Genomic DNA, 17,139 nt, shown 5'->3' on the forward strand with positions numbered 1-17,139 from the left:
TTATTTCAAATAAATTTCAAACAAAATAGTTAAAACGTATTCATTTTCTAAGACAACAGACCTAGACTTAAACAAATCCCTACGTTACAATCAATACTTAATTCTACAAATATTGAAAACTGTGATGCAACAGTTCTTTTTGATTGATAAATATAATTGTAGTTTAAACCAGTTGCTTTTTTGATGCCTTAGGAGTTGTATGTTCTTATTTCTCTGCTTTTCATCAGTAAGTATATATTTTTCTTACGTTTCTCCTTTCCAGATGAGCGTCTTAGTATTATATAGCTCATCTTATGAGAAACAATTATCTGTTCATTTTAGAATTTTACTATTCATATGCTCCAAAATTCTCTGTTTGATGGGTTGTGATAAACTTTGCTGACATAAGTAAAAAAGCAGGGAGGGAAGGAAGGGCACTAAATATTGAAAGAGTGACTGAGAAACAGCCAGTTCTCTTATGGAATTTCCAGGTTATACAGCTTCAAGAATGGAGATACCATGAACAAAAATTAAGTACAGATAAAAATTTACTAAAATGTAACTGCATCTGGAGTTCCCATTTGAAAGGAGACTAATTCAAAATTTGTACACCAGAAACTGGAGTATCAGTAGGTTTTCGCCTCCCTTCCCAGTTATGGATATATTATTATCCTCTTCAATACTGGATATTCATGATTACAGTATCATCCTTGAAATTCTTTCCAGCTGGTCAGCCTACATTATCAAGTATTAAGCAGAATCGATACAGTAAATGAATGAGGTACATAAAATGAATGTACATTTGGAATAAAATAAGAAATTTCAGTTAATATTGATTTCAACACCGTTACAGTTCTAAATAGAATTGTAGCTTGTTTCATTTTTAACCAATTATTTGTATTTTTTTCACAAAGAACAGCAAAAATATTTTCAGTGGCTTTTTTTAGAATGTGATGCAATAGTAAAAGATTAAAAAATGGTAGCTGATTTTTATGTTTATTTTAAATTTAATACTCAAATCATACAAATTCTGACAAGTGACAACTTTGAAAGCGATCGATAAGGTAGTCCTCAATTTACAACAGTTCATTTAGTGACTTCAAAGTTACAATGGCCCAGAAAAAGTGACTTATGACCATTTTTCATACTTATGACCGCTGCAGCATTCCCTTGTCATGTGATCAGAATTCAAATGCTTGGCAACCAACTCACATTTATGACCATTGCAGTGGTCCGGGGTCATGTGATCACCTTTTGCGACCTTCTGACATACAGTCAATGGGGAAGCCAGATTCACTTAACCGTGATGCTCATTTAACAACTGCAGTGATTCACTTAACCTGTTGTTAAGTGAATGATCTTGGCAAGAAAGGTCATAAAATGGGGCAAAATTCACTTTAAAAATGTCTCACTTAGCGACAAATTGGGCTCAATTGTGCTCGTAAGTCGAGGCCCACCTGTATAGACATGGATCAACTCATTTGCTGCAATTCATGAAAGATTACGTCTTTTAATCAATGTTAGTTGGAAAAAGTGGTACCAGATGCCCACTTTATTTTCCTTTCACAGATCCACACAGCTCTCCTTGATTGACAGCAGTTTGTTATTGTGTTTTGACTCTATGTCTTTTACTTAGTCTATATAAGTAGCTCTGGGGATTCCTCCTAGCTTACATCATGCCCGGCTTTAGTTTGAAATCAGCCAAAAGAGTTTTTAAAAAGCCTTTAAAAAAAGATGGTGGGCAACAATCCCAGCTCGGTTACGTGATTCCGTTAATGAAGCAGTCTCGTTTTGCTCCAAAAGTTTCGTCCCGAAAACACCGATTCACACGTTCAAACAGGGAGCTACCGAAGTATCACGCGAGAACAATCGCTCTTTTAAACCTCCGCGCGCGCCTCCTGTCAAAAAAAAAAAAAAAGGGAGGGGACTTTTATACTCTCGCAGTCCTAATTCTTAAAGCGCATGTGCGGCAGTCAAGAAACGTTCGATTTCTCGTTAATGGACGGCGTGATTATGGTTGCTTCCGCGTCTGCGCCTTGCGTAACCGTGACTAAGGAACAAACGAATAGGAAACCAAAGCACCAGTTCCTCCGCTTCTGGGAGGTAAGCAGCTCCTCGTTGCGCCTGCGCGTGACCATGTAGCCCCGGAAGTACTACTCCGTTTCCCTCGCTCCCACCCCACCCGCTCCCCGGCCGCTGGAAGTAGAAACCTTTTCGCATGCTGTGTCTGCGGGCAGTTTCCCCCACTTTTGCCGCTTGGTTTGCTTTTTCTGCGCGACCATGTCTCGAGGCTCCAGCGCCGGCTTTGACCGGCATATTACTATCTTTTCCCCCGAAGGGCGCCTATATCAAGTAGGTAAGTCAGTGGCAAAAACCGCCTCGTCACGATGCAGGACGCCGCTTTTCTTTCCCTCTCTCAAAAGGGGAGGAAGGAAAAACGCATGTTAAATGACGCCTTCGGCTTCTTTCTTTCCCAGAAGTGGGGCGCCGCCGGTAGAGAAGCGAGGGAGCAGTTAGCGTCCCAAAGGGACTGTGTTGCAATCGCGGTGGCTTTCAAGCCGTTCAGCTACTGCTGTACGAGGCGCTCGGGGTTATTTTCTTCGGCGTAAATAGTTGGAAAGGTTGAAAAGTTGTCGGCAGCGAAAACCTTCGTCATTGCTGCGAAAGCGAAAGCGAAACAAAACGATCCGGGAAAGCGAGGACGCAACTTTCCGAGCGCTAGTAGATGGGGAGGGGAAAAAAATTGAGCCTTGAGAAGTATTACTTTCCCCGCCTTGCGAAAGTTTCCCGCTTTGTGACTTTTTCTTCTCAATGCTGACTTCGTGACATAACTCGGGATTAAGGCTCAGAGCGGGGTACCTTTTCAGATGCGGTTTTACATAATCCCCGGCTTTCTGCAATATTAGCTGCAAATTCTGGGAATTGTGGGACATCCAAAGGCCACCCAGTGAAGGCTGGTAAAGCATTTAGCCTGCTTTTCGTCTGGCAATTTATTTACCTGTGAGTCGCTTTATGATCTTGAACTATGGCGAGAGTGCAGTGGTGAGAGTGCAAAAATTCGGAATATATTGGCATGAGGGAGGTGTATGCTTTTGTGATGTGTTGAGATGCTTAATGATTTATTGATCCCACATGTTAGAGTTTACCAAAATACTATGTGGGTCTGACTATTTTGGTAAACATTACATTTCTACTGTGTTTTTACAGTGTGCTAGAATCATACTTCTGTATGAGACTCAAGTTCAGTACAGACAGACAGACAGTACAGACAAATGTGAATAGTGAATATGAAGATTCTAAATAGCAATAGCACTTAGACTTACATATCACTTCATAGTGCTTTACAGCCCTCTCTAAAACAGTTTACAGAATCAGCATATTGCCCCCAACAATCCTCATTTTACCAATCTTGGAAGGATGGAAGGCTGAGTCAACCTTGACCCCATCAGGAACGAACTCCTGGCAGTGAGCTGAATTAGCCTGCAATATTGCATTCTAACTACTGCACCACCACAGTTCAATTATAGCTATCTGGATATTTCAAATAAAAAAAAAACAGTACCATCACTTTTAAGTGGCACAACACTTAGTCTAAGCCAGGGGTCCCCAACTCCTGGGCCACGCAAGCAAGTGGGAACCAGGCTGCACAAGCGAGCAAAACCCCATCCAGGCAGGTGCAAAATCACGCCCTTCCCAATCTGTGAAAAAAAACGCCCTCCACGGAACCAGTCCCTGGTGCCGAAAAGGTTGAGGGCTGCTGGTCTAAGACATTGTTGTGGATGTGAACTATCTGTTTTTAATGAAGGTTTGTATCTGATGCTGTCAGTGTTTCAACTACTGTTGGTAAAAATTGTGTTCAATGTATCACTAGAATATGCATTCAAGGCCATAAACCAAGGTGGACTGACATCAGTAGCTGTTCGTGGAAAGGACTGTGCAGTTGTTGTCACACAGAAAAAAGTACCTGTAAGTATAATATGACTGCATGGATAATCCTTGACCGCATGTATGGCTGACTTGTATCTTTATTGTTCCTTGATTTTTAATTCTTCTGTGCTTTGATCTTACTAATGAAGAGTATTGGAATTTTGTAGAGTGATGGAAGATCCAGACTTTGAAGTTAGGGAAGAGTATTTTACTTGGAGAGTCATAGATTTTCCATAATGTTCAAAAGATAACATTGAAAATTATTATGATAAAATGAAATTATGATTATAGTGTCACTGGAATCAACAATATTCTTAAGAATAATTTTTCTAAGTAAATGCGCCTGTTCTTAACCATCAAATGTCCTATGTATGACACAAATTATATATTTTTCCCTGTTGAAGTAAAAAAGAAACTTTGTTCCATGGTAATGATGTATCTATCTCTCTGAGGGAGATAGGAGTTATAAAAGCTGATAAAATAAATATCTTAAAATTGTGTTTTGTTTTATCCTTTAGGACAAGCTACTGGATTCGAACACAGTGACTCACTTATTCAGAATAACTGAAAATATTGGATGTGTAATGACCGGAATGACAGGTACAAACGTAAGACAAATCAGATAGTAAATAAGTTGTACCGAAGTGAAGTATCTCACTTTATTTTTGTTTTAAATAAGACTTTAATATTGCATAATCAAGAATATGGTCTAAAGCAGGGGTTTCAAACTCAATTTCATTGAGGGCTGCATCAGGGTTGTGTTTGACTTTGGGGGCCGGGTGGGTGTGACCAGGGTGGATGTGGCCAGCTTGACGTCACTCGTGTCGGGGCACTTGTATTGGCCCAAGTGCTCTGCCAGCGAAAATTGAGGTCCTTTTTCACTGGCAGAGGGTTGCAGGAGGCCGTCACAGCCTCCCAAGCTCCGTTTTCACTGGCAGAGGTACCGCGGGCTGGTCCTTGGCTGCTTCCAGGGTGGCCCTGTGGGCCAGATCTAAGCACCCTGTGGGCCAGATCCCGCCCCCAGGGCTTGAGTTTGACACCTCTGGTCTAAAGGCAAGTGAATGCATTTTTAGAAATAGCATTAGATAATGGTATTAATTTTTAATCTCATCCATACTTATTAAAGGGCCTGGGAAGAAATGAGGGTGGAATAATGATATTTCAGATTTGGAGGGGTATATCTTGGGCTACAGGTAGTCCTCAACCTATGGGCTTTTGTTCAGCAACCATTTGAAATTATGATGATGCTGAACAAATAGTTATTATGACCGGTCCTCAGAGTTCTGGCCATCCTGGCAATCCCACAACCACAATCATTATGATCTGAACACTTGGTAATTAGTTCATACTTAAGATTGGCTGCAGCACCCCACATAATTTGTTTTCCATTTGCAATCTTCCCCGACAGCTTCCCCAGAAAATCAAAGGGGAAGCCAGCAGGGAAGGTTACCTGTGCACCTTCCCCAGCCCCTCTGTGCTCATGCTGCAGCCACTCATGCACCCTTCTTGGTCTTATGGTGCTTCACTAACACATCCACATATCTGTGGTGCACCCTTCTCAGTCCATCCTTGCACCCTCCCTGATTTTTCCCTCCCGCATACTTTCTTGCACTCCTTGATCCACACTGGTTCTTGTACACTCCGTCTCACCATTATTGACCCATACCATGCCCCTTACCCACCTCCTCCAACCTACATTGTATCTCTTCACACCTTTGCTCACTTTCCCTGACCTCCCTGTGTTAAGTTAGTAACACAGTTGTTAAGTGAATCTGGCTTACCCATTGACTTTGCTGTCTGAAGATTGCAAAAGCTGACCCTGGGACACTGCAACTGTTGTAAATATATCCCAATTGCCAATGGTCTGAATTTTGATCATGTGACTGTGGTAATGCTGCAATGGTCATAAATGTGAAAACAGTCACTTTTTTCAGTGACGTAACTTCACATGGTCAGTAAACGAACGGTTGTAAGTTGAGGGCCACCTGTATAGTCTTAGGAATATAAGAATTTTAAAAAGCCTTTTATTTGAATTTAAATACTTTTCCATTGCAGTTATACTTTTAAAAAGCATATGAGAATGACTTTGGGTCTTTTATTTCTACAACAGCGGACAGTAGATCCCAGGTGCAGCGAGCCCGCTATGAGGCTGCTAACTGGAAGTACAAATACGGTTATGAGATTCCAGTGGATATGCTATGTAAAAGAATTGCAGATATTTCTCAGGTCTATACACAGAATGCTGAGATGAGACCTCTTGGTTGCTGTAAGTATAAATACAAACTGAAAATAATAACAAACTGTTGGAAGCTGATGTGTAATGAAGCTAGAAAATCTCACCAACAACTGATCTTCACGAAATATTTTGGAATATATAAAATTCATTTTTTAATATTAGGATAAATGCTAGTATTCGTTTGAACACACGGGGTGACAATCTGCTGCCTTCCCTCTTTTCCCCCGTTTACTCTTTCTATGTAGCTTAATTAGTATGGTCTGTGCTTTGAGATTATAGATGTTATTGTCAAAAATATCTGGAAGACATCAGATTGCATACTTCTAATCCCATACAATTCAGCAGCCATATTAATTGGAAATTGCACAATCTTACTTATTTTCTTTCTCTTGGCTTATTTCATAACTGCAGCGATGTATGTCATCAGTTCTAGAGAAGCTTACTTGACAAATATTAATGCTGCTTTCAAATGAATATGTTTCCTTCTGGTTTACTGCATCTCAACCATAAGAAAGTAAAGAATGGATTCTCATACTTTGTAGACTTCCATTTTAAAATGTTTCCATTGATTGACCTGGATGCATCTTTCAAGTTTAATTTTTGTTATACTGCTCTTCTTGGGTTAGATCCCTGATTATACTACCCAAATAAAAAAAAATAATGCATCAAATGAGATTAATGTTGTGTTCTTCAGAATAACAGGCTTGCCTTTTTAATGTATTTTGCCCTAAAATGCTGACCTATATTAATTTTAATGTAATGAGTTCCTTTAATAGAATTTTAGTTGTATTTGGATGACAACATTGGAAATGGTATCTGTTCAGTGTTAATCTAAGAGATACTAAAATGATTTTATTTTGGTGAAACAATTTTTAAAAAATGCATCATCTTATGTCATGGATGCTGAGTCTACTAATGATAGTTGTGTCTGTAGTAGGATTTATCAGCTATCATTTTCTTAGTTTTGCCTGGCTGCAGTATTTCCTAAAGTCCTTAATTGTGCAACATTTAGTTAGATTATTTGGTTATTTAAAATAGTTATGTATAAATATTTATTTAAAATACTGCATATTTTATGGGATACATAACTTTCTAGTCATGGCTGTTAAATGGTACATTGAAAAGCATGAAATGAAATCTTACGTAAGTCTCTTGATTATTAAAATTCAATTCTATACACAAGTTGACTCAAGCTCTGGGTGGTATTCTGCTTTGAAGAGAGTTGTAAAATGAGAACTGGAGTCTAGGAATTAGAATTCTGGCAACTGAATTATAGGAAATTGCAGAAGTCAAGCAATGTTCGAATTTATGGAAATTCCATTAATACCAGGAATTTGCTTTAAAATGGAAACAGGATTAAGTATAATATGTTAACCAAAAGTTATTTTAAACTATTTTTATTTATTTATATCCCACATTTATTATTTTTATAAATAAATCAGGATGGCAAACAAATCTTGTTCTTCTTCCTCCTCCTATTTTCCCTACAACAACAATCCTATGAGGAAGAGACTGGCCCAGAGTCACTCAGCTGGCTTTCAGGCCCAAGGTAGCACTAGAGCTCATGATCTCCCAATTCCTAGCCTGATGCCTTGACCACTAGTCCAAACTGACTTTCCCATTAGACTAAACTGACTTTACTGTCTCTCTGGCAAATTTTTGCTTACATTTTTCCAAATCCAAAAAAACTTTTGGATTTTATAAATGCAGATGTTTAAAAAGAGAATATATTTTAGATACCCCTTTAACATGGGGAATAGTTCTGCTCTTAATTAGGATGTTGAAGACTGACAGAAAGAAAACAATTCAAATAATGCCTTTATATGAATTTTTAGTATTAACCAGGCTTAAAATATTGATATTGTTCTTGTCACTGGACCATAAAGCTACTGAGAACTGGAGAAGATGCAAAATTGCCAACAGAATTATTAGGAAACTGAAACAATGCTAACCTGTTTTTCTCTAAGGAAGGAAGGAAAGGAGGGGAGCATGTATTGTTGGGCAGGAAAAGGTTGAACTTGGCATTTGCAAACAAAGTTCTTGATTATCAAGAGTATTAAGAGTATTTTTGGTTGTGAGGCTTCTAATCTTCCTTCCAATTCTCAAACTAAGAACAGTAACAATTGCTGTACAACTGTTCCAATAATTCTAACCTGCCTGCACTTTCAAATTTGGGAAGAAGATATTTAATGAGCTACACAGAATTGCCAAACTGAACAAAGGCTGAAGTCTATTCATGCATGTTTTATATAAAGGGTGTATAAAAAATCTTGATTAGAACCAACTTCTTTGAAAAAAATAAAGCTATCATTGTTCACATATTTTATGTTTTGTTAGCTGCTGTTAACTGTTCAGAATCACACTGTTGATATGACATGCCATATGTATTTAAATAAAATTATTCAAAATTATTATTTCCTTAAAGGCATGATTATGATTGGCATTGATGAAGAAAACAATCCTCAGGTATACAAGTGTGATCCAGCCGGATATTACTGTGGGTTTAAGGCCACAGCTGCAGGGGTCAAACAAACAGAATCAACTAGCTTTCTTGAAAAGAAAGTGAAGAAAAAATTGGACTGGACATTTGAACAGACAGTAGAGGTAAGTCCATAGGATAGGATGCCTAGGCTTAATGGGTTGCAATCTCATGGAAGGTTTGTGGGGATGCCCTGTTTGCTTCAGAGTGGTCACTATCACTATATAAGATAATCTTATATAGTGATACCAGTCTTCTAACTGGTATGCTTAAGAGTAAAGTTTGCTTATGTGATTTATTCTCATCAGTATTTTCTGTTCTAAAAACGCTGAAATGCATCCCAACTGGCATTTCATCTTTCTACAGCATGTTGCTAGAATTATACATCATTAAACTCAGTTGAATTCACAGCAGATGAATAACACTTATTATTTCTTGTGATAAATACTGTTGTCTTCCTTGGCAGAGCTTTCCTTTAAATCAATAACAGTAATGTCAGCTATGAATTAATAATGGAATACATTTAATCCTCACTTAAGATCATTCATTCAGTGGCCATTTTAAGTTACAATGGCACTGAATGAACAAGTTATGGCTGTTGCAGTTCCCCCAAAGTCGCTTGATCAAAATTCAAGTGCTTGGCAGCCTGTCCACAATTGCTAGCACAGCGTGTGCTTCAATTCCCCCCACCTGCCTATCTGTCCCCCAATTTTGCCCTTTTGGCTTCTCTTGCGCAGCCTCCCCAAAGCTCATGAGACTGCACAGAGGCCTTGTGAAGGACCAGCAGCTGCCTTGGCTAGTTGCACCTCATCAGTAAGAGGAAGAAAGGTGCTGGTCAGGGAAGGTGCGTAAGAGACACCGTTTGGGACAGGGAAAGTGCATAAGAGTTGCTGCGTGGATCAGCATGGAAGGTTGCATGAGGGTGCAGCATGAGTCAGGGACAGTGCACAGATGAGCATGCAGTAGGAAAATTCCCTATTTATTATAAATAAATAACAGGTGTTTTAAGTGTGATATATAAATAAGAATGTGTTGTGATGTTAGAAATGCATTTGATTGGCTGTGTGAATATGTGTACAGATGACATTTTATTGCTGGCTGATCACCTGAATGATTTATATGGAGTGTAGGATTGTACTAGACAACTGATGCCTGGTTGGTTTCAGAGATTTTTCCTTACCTAAACAGAGAAAGAGAATGACCAAGGGCAGGCTAAAAAGCAGTGAGAGCAGGAACAATTTCCAACATCCTACCAGCTTCCACATTGAGTTTTCTTGTGGGAATCTGGTAGGGAGCATTGGATTTATTTATTTAGTGTATGGCATATCATACATGGACTAGCATATATATTAACATTTCACCTAGATTGGTAAAACACAATAAAATATAAATAGTAAAAAGATCTATGTTCAAACACCAATGACTAGACCATCTAAACATTCAAGCGCAGCATTCTTATATTAACATCAGATACTAGACCGGTATATACCCTCAGTTTACAGCCGGTCATAATGTGATCTACAGTTTGATATGGGATCCACAGTCACACTGAGGGGAGGATACTATGTTTCATTTATATAGAGAATCCTAGCAGATGCTGTTTGAGGTGTGAATCCTGTTCAGGATTGTCCATTGCTGATGTGGTAGTTCAAAGTCTGGCACCTTTTTTGTGGGCTCATTTATATGTCTTCTTATGTTTGGGCATTCAGCCACCCATTTGGCTTTCCATTGGGAATCAGTGTTAAAGTTCTTGGGCAGATGTGCAAGTGCCAGTGTGGGTTTCTTGGATTTGAATCTTCCGGCTAATAAATGAGGAAGTTCGGCATTCACTGGTAGCAGTGAGGAGTTCATAATTTTTCTGTATTTGCTCACTAGTGCATCTTACCTTCGTAAAACTGGTGGTGTTATATGGCTCAGAACAGGAAGCTAGCAAGTTGGAGTGGTTTTAATACATCCGCTTATAATCCTCATGGTGTCGCTGAGTCTGGTGTCTAACTTACTAGTATGGCAGCTGTTAAGTCATACAGGGGGCACCTGATGCTGATGACCTGAAGGTGGCAGCTGAAGCACCCCATTTAGTTCCACATAATTTCTGGAGCAGGTTGTTCCTAGTATTGATTTTTGCCGCTGTTTTCTCTAGCTGTACCTTACAGGAGAGAATCTGGTCCAATATTACTCCAAGGTAACTTTGGATAGGGATTATAGGGAAGTAAGTTGTTGTTTAATAAACACTTGGGGCTTCATGTGCTAGTTTGTTGTTAAGGTGGAAGCAGGTAGTTACTGTTTTGCTGGTGCTAAGAGTGAGCCTTCAGTCAGTGAAGAATTTTCCCAAGATTTTAAGATATTTGGATAGGAGGTTGTCTGCCACCTTCATGTATTTTTCTTGTTCTGCTATGGAAAGCATTGGAAATCTCTTCCCTTTCTTTCAGGAAATCATCATAAAAAATTAAAAATTAGAGTGGGTAGATAAATTTGTAAAAACATCAGAAGAAAAGATTGTGGGGTAATGGTTCATTGTGTGGAATCAATGCTTGTTTTAAAAAAAAGTGAAAATGTCTGATATGTTTTGTTATTTAAAACTAAGAGTCAAGCACAGTAGTGGAATCATAAAAAAAGTGGGAATGGGCTACTTAAGCATATGTTGTAAAACAAGAAGTGATATGATGGATGGATTGATTGATTGATTGATTGATTGATTGATTGATTGATTGAATGGATGGATAATGAATGATAAAAGTGAGCAGATCGGTTCAGGGAGAGTAAATGGGTTGAGAAGAAGGGAAGGCTGAGAAAGTTGTAGTTGATGAGATTCTCAAAAAGAAAGGTGGAAGTTTAAAAATAAAATGTAAGCAATGTGGGACAGGGTGAAAGTATCTTTTTTTTAAAAAAAAAGTAACCATTGACTAGTTTTTTATTCACTTTCACTTCTAACAAGAGATTCCTTAACTTTTCCTCATTTCAAGCCATTACAGTAGAACCAGGGTGGATAAAAATCAATGATTTTTTAAAAAAAAATCAAAAAAATCAGATTTTTTTATTTAAATCGGATTTTTTTGATTTTTATCGAATTTATTTTAATAAAAAACTTTTGGGGTAAAAATCTATCGTAAGATAGTTTTCTTTTTTTTTCTTTTTTTTTTTTAATTTGATTTATATGCCGCCCTTCTCCGGAGACTCAGGGCGGCTTGCAATGTGCTCAGCAATAGCCTTCATCCTTTTGTATATTTATACAAAGTCAGCTTATTGCCCCCACAACTGGGTCCTCAATAATTTAAACCAAATAATTTAGTTTATTCAGCATGAAATGGAGCTTAGTTATGTAGCATGAGGCTGTATATTCTGCAACACTGGGACTATCGGTGAGTCAACAGTGGGTCAAAGGAGAGCAGAGTTGACAGTTGCTCTTTAAAAATTATGATTTAAATCGAGTTGATTTAAATCAAGCCTTTTTACTAGTGATTTAAATCATGATTTAAATTGTGATTTAAATCAACTCGATTTAAATCAAATCCACCCTGAGTAGAACTAACATACTGAAAGTAATTGTTTCTCCTAATAAATTTTGCCCTTTTTTGCTTTTTACATTTCATTTACATTACTTGTTTGGTTCATCATTAAGCATATAATGAATTTCAATCCAGACTTTTTGAGTGTTTTATTTATGAAATCAAAACCATTACATTTATTGTTTATCTTCACCATGTAATCATATGGGAATATTGCTGACATTTTATCTTGTTGGTCTGGTGATGTTATTTGTTTTCTTTAAATTGCAATTTGGCAGAGGGTGGTTTTAGCTGAAGTCAGCGCCAGATCTTGCTTTTGCTGAGTAAATGGATTTTTCCTTCTTTGCTTGCTGAGTTATAGTCATGTGATTTGAATATTGTTCACTTGGAGATGTCCACATCCAGTCAATGATTTTCTCAGATTGTTAGAAGAAAATTTTTATGCTAATCAGTATACTTTATTTCATTTCATTTATTTTACATAGATGGAATGAAATTTGACTTATATTTTCTTGGCAGAATTCTTCTAAGTCTGTCTCTAGATTTGTTTTTTAGACCAAAGCCAAATTTTCTAATTATGGGTAGTCGGTTAATAATGGCAATTGGAGCTGGAATTGCTATCACTAAGTGATGCAATCGTAAAGCACAATGTCACATGACCATGCCGCTTAGCAGCACCAATTTTGGTCCCAACAACTGTGTGGGTTGTTAACGAGGAGCTCACTTGACCATGAAGTAAAACTTCCTGCCAGCTCCTCACTAACTGCAGGAAGCCATCAGGGAAGGTTACGAACGCTGACTATGGGATTCTGTGATGTCATAATTGTGAGGCAAGCACCCAAATCGCAGTCACATGACAGTAGGCATGTTGCAATGGTGGGAACTCTGAGGAATGGTTGTAACTACAGCTCCTTCAATGCCATTGTAGGTTTGAATGGTCGCTGAATGAGCGGCCATACAGAGGACAACCTGTATTCCAGTTGCTGTCTTATATTAACTTTATTATTACAATTTTATAATAAGCATATTTTTTTGGTATTGTGTCTAGAGAATGTTGCAAGTTGCCATAAATAAATTTTATTTTAGTTGATAAAATTGAGCAATAAGATCAGGTCTGCCTCCGTAGACTACTTTTTTTTAAAAAAATTAAAACAGTAACTTAGTCCATACAGCAATAGTGTCAAAATGTGCCTTAGGGACGATTTGAATCCCTTTGTGTTGTAATTATTAGGGCAGAGGGAATTAGAATACAGGAGATGTATACTTTCTGAAGAACCCTTTTAAACTGTAGAAAGAATTTGGGGTTCATACATTAGTAGCAAGAATTGTGGCACTTATAAATCTGTCATTTTTTTCCATAAATGCTGATAATTTACATAGCATTTTAGCTATAATTAGGACCAATAAGCGGGGCGGGGAGGTGATTGTTGCTTGCATTGAGCCTTGCTTTGACTCAGGCATTTAACTAAATTTATGCTGGAGAACAAACTGTATTTTTAGCAATGCTTAGGATAAATGAGTATTCAAATTAATTCAAAATAAAATTTAGCTACCATGTAAGGTATGTATAACCACCACCACCCCATTATAGTACAGGTGGTCCTTGACTTACAACAGTTTGTTTAACGACCATTCATATGTTCATTGCAACATCCCCATGGTCACATGATCAAAATTCAGACGCTTGGCAACTGACTCATTTATGATGGTTGCAGTGTCCCGAGGTCATGTGATCATCTTTTGCGACTTTCTGACAAAGTCAATGGAGATGCCAGATTCACTTAACAACTATGTTACTAACTTAACAGTTGCAGTGATTCAAAAATTGTGGTAAGAAAGGTTGTAAAATGGGACAAAATTCACTTAACATATGTCTCGCTTAGCCACAGAAATTTTGGGCTCAATTTTGGTCATAAATTGAGGAGATACTTCAAAACAGTAGTAATTTTACTAAAATAATTTTAAATGTGCTGAAAAGCTTTGAAGATTTGAATGCTACTAGGAATTACACTGCTATTTACACTGCAATTGTCTTTACAGATAATTCCTAACTGTAAGAAATTAATTTATAGACTCAATTGTTTTCCTTTTCAAAGCTGCTAGAATTTTGCATTTCAAATATCTATAAATGGGCTCTGCCTATGAAGGGACAAAGATTAACAAGTTTCTTAAAATAAAAACCAGATTTTGCATTAACTAGTACTAAAAATATTTCTGATCAGATTTGTTTTGTTTACTTGTAGACCGGAATTACCTGTCTTTCTACTGTTTTGTCCATTGACTTCAAACCATCTGAAATAGAAGTAGGGGTTGTTACAGTTGATAATCCAAAGTTCAGGTAATGTGAAATAGTTTTTTTTTTCTTGTTGGGTACATTGATTGTGGCTATCTTATTTTTAATAATAATAATAATAATAATAATAATAATAATTATTATTATTATTATTATTATTATTATTATTATTATTATTATTTTATTTCTATACCGCCCTTCTCCCGAAGGACTCAGGGCGGTGTACAGCCTATTTAAAAACACAGACAAAACAACAATATAAAATTTAAAATAATTAAATAAGTGGCTCAGATTTAAAACCCCAATAAATTTAAATACCCCAATTTAAAACTATTGTGTTGAAAAATACATAGGTGTGCTCTCTGTTACCTGTATCCTGGCACTTGTCTTTGGTCAGTTTATTATGTAACACTTGGTATTTAAATACATCCACTTAAGTATATCTGGTATGAATGTATGCCACTGCAACTGCCAAGGAAAAGCTCATTATAGACCTTTGGAATCCAGAGGAAATTGCACAGCAGCAATTAATGTCACAGCATTGCATTGGCAAGAAAGATATGATTTCTTTCTTAACATAATGCTGGAGATACTAGGCACAGGTTAGCATAGAATCAACTTTTATTTATTTATTTATTTATTTATTTAATTTGTATACCGCCCTTCTCCCAGAAGGGACTCAGGGCGGTGAACAGCCAAAATTAAAAAACATACAAATACAAAAGTTAAGATAATTAAAAAGAATTAAATCACTAGCTTCCCAATTTAAAACCCCCAAATCCATAAAATTTAAAATCCCAATTTAAAAACCATTTAGGCTAGGCCGGCTTGATGGAATAAAAATGTCTTCAGGGCTTTACGGAAGGTCCGGAGGTCCGGGATCAATCATATTCCAGGAGGCAGCTCATTCCACAGGGCGGGTGCCCCCACAGAGAAGGCTGTCCCCCTGGGGGCCGCCAGCCGACATTGCCTGACCGACGGCACCCTGAGGAGGCCCTCTCTGTGAGAGCGTATTGGCCGGTGGGAGGTTATCGGTAACAGCAGGCGGTCTCGCAAATACCCTGGCCCTAAGCCATGGAGCGCTTTAAAGATGAGAACCAACATCTTAAAGCGCACCCGGAAGACCACCGGGAGCCAATGCAGCTCGCGCAGGAGAGGTGTTACGTGGGAGCGCCACGTCGCTCCCACAATCACCCGCGTGGCCGCATTCTGCACCAGCTGGAGCCTCCGGGTGCTCCTCAGGGGGAGCCCCATGTAGAGAGCGTTACAGTAGTCCAGGCGTGACGTGACCAAGGCATGAGTGACTGTGCACAAGGAGTCCCGACCAAGAAAGGGGCACAACTGGCGTATCAGGCGAACTTGATAAAAAGCCCCCCTGGCCACAGCCGTCATATGCTCTTCTAAAGACAGCCGTGTGTCCAGGAGGACGCCCAAGTTGCGAGCCCATCTGTAGGGGTCAGTGACTCGCCCCCAATAGCCAGCGATGGCACCAGCTGGCTATACCGGGACGCCAGCATCCACAGCCACTCGGTCTTGGAAGGGTTGAGCCGAAGCTTGTTCCTCCCCATCCAGACCCGCACGGCCTCCAGACACTGGGACATCACTTCGAGGGCATCATTGGGGTGGTCTGGGGTGGAGATGTACAGCTGAGTATCATCAGCGTACAGATGGCATCGCACCCCAAAACCACGGATGATCTCACTCAGCGGCTTCACATAAATGTTGAACAGGAGCGGCGAGAGGACCGACCCTTGCGGCACCTCACAAGCAAGCAACTTTGATAGTTTACACAGTGCATGCTTTGCCTGTAAACTCTAGCATAGCCTGAACCCAGATATTCCAGCATGTGGAACTCAAAAATCCCTGACATAGACACATTTATAATGTTTCCTTTGTAAAATTCATTTGCAGTTGATTTAATTGTGCTGAAAATCCTTGAATGTATTTGCTCGTGTCCCCCCAGATTGGGTAGGACAGACATGCTTCCCTTCCCTTCCCTTCCCTTAAATGTTGCCACCTTACAAGTCCTAAGAAGTTATAATTCTCTGTTTTTATTTATTATATATAGTGTTTTATTCAGAGATTGTGTTTTAATATGGGTAGCTGTACAAATGTTTTAAATAAATAAATAAATAAATATTTGATTATTTGAGGTGAAGAATAAAAAATACCATTGCTTTTCCCTCTTTCTAGGATTCTTACAGAAGCAGAAATTGATACGCACCTTGTCGCTCTAGCAGAGAGAGATTAACTCTGTTTAAAATTGCTCATTCTGTGATTGCAAGGCAGAATGCCTGGTGAATACAAATGAGTGGTTCTGAATTATGGGATGAAAACAGAATGCTCTGTATCTGATGTATTTCTTCACTTTGAATAAATAAAGTGAGGTTTTGGAATGGTTTGTTTTCTTATTATTTGATATTAAAGTTATATATCAGTGATGCTGTGACTCAATATATTCTGTAACTTTTATTCCTTGAGAATGGAGTATAGTCCCTCCCCCATTTTTAAGCGTTCCAAAATTTAACTATGCACAGCATGCTAATAAAGGATCCCTTACTACTTTTGGGAACACAGCAAAAAATTATATGCTGATCTTCTGTATATGTGAAAAGATGGGCCCACTGATCTTATTTTCTGGATAAATATAGAGCACTAGCTTCATTTACTGTATTTTTTAGTGTATAGTGTGAGTCCAATAAGCAGAGATGAATACAAT

General features: G+C 38.4%; 1 protein-coding gene across 2 annotated transcripts; it reads left to right on the forward strand.

Annotated features, from left to right (window-relative positions):
• The first annotated feature begins 2,131 nt into the window (after positions 1 to 2,131).
• PSMA6 (proteasome 20S subunit alpha 6) lies at positions 2,132 to 16,816 on the forward strand. 2 transcript variants are annotated; one of them, XM_070931382.1, is made up of 7 exons: positions 2,132 to 2,335; positions 3,851 to 3,945; positions 4,425 to 4,506; positions 6,017 to 6,172; positions 8,568 to 8,746; positions 14,371 to 14,465; positions 16,614 to 16,816. In XM_070931382.1, exons 1-7 carry the CDS (start codon positions 2,260 to 2,262, stop codon positions 16,669 to 16,671), a joined length of 741 nt encoding a protein of 246 aa, XP_070787483.1. In that variant the 5' UTR covers positions 2,132 to 2,259; the 3' UTR covers positions 16,672 to 16,816. The 2 variants fall into 2 exon arrangements, with proteins under 2 accessions (XP_070787483.1, XP_070787484.1); XM_070931383.1 differs by having other exon boundaries at positions 2,132 to 2,331.
• Positions 16,817 to 17,139: the final 323 nt, after the last annotated feature.

This window comes from Pituophis catenifer, unplaced genomic scaffold (genome assembly GCF_029215685.1).
Source record: "Pituophis catenifer annectens isolate HBS135680 unplaced genomic scaffold, rPitCat1.0.hap2 SCAF_1, whole genome shotgun sequence".
Lineage (NCBI taxonomy): Eukaryota > Metazoa > Chordata > Lepidosauria > Squamata > Colubridae > Pituophis > Pituophis catenifer.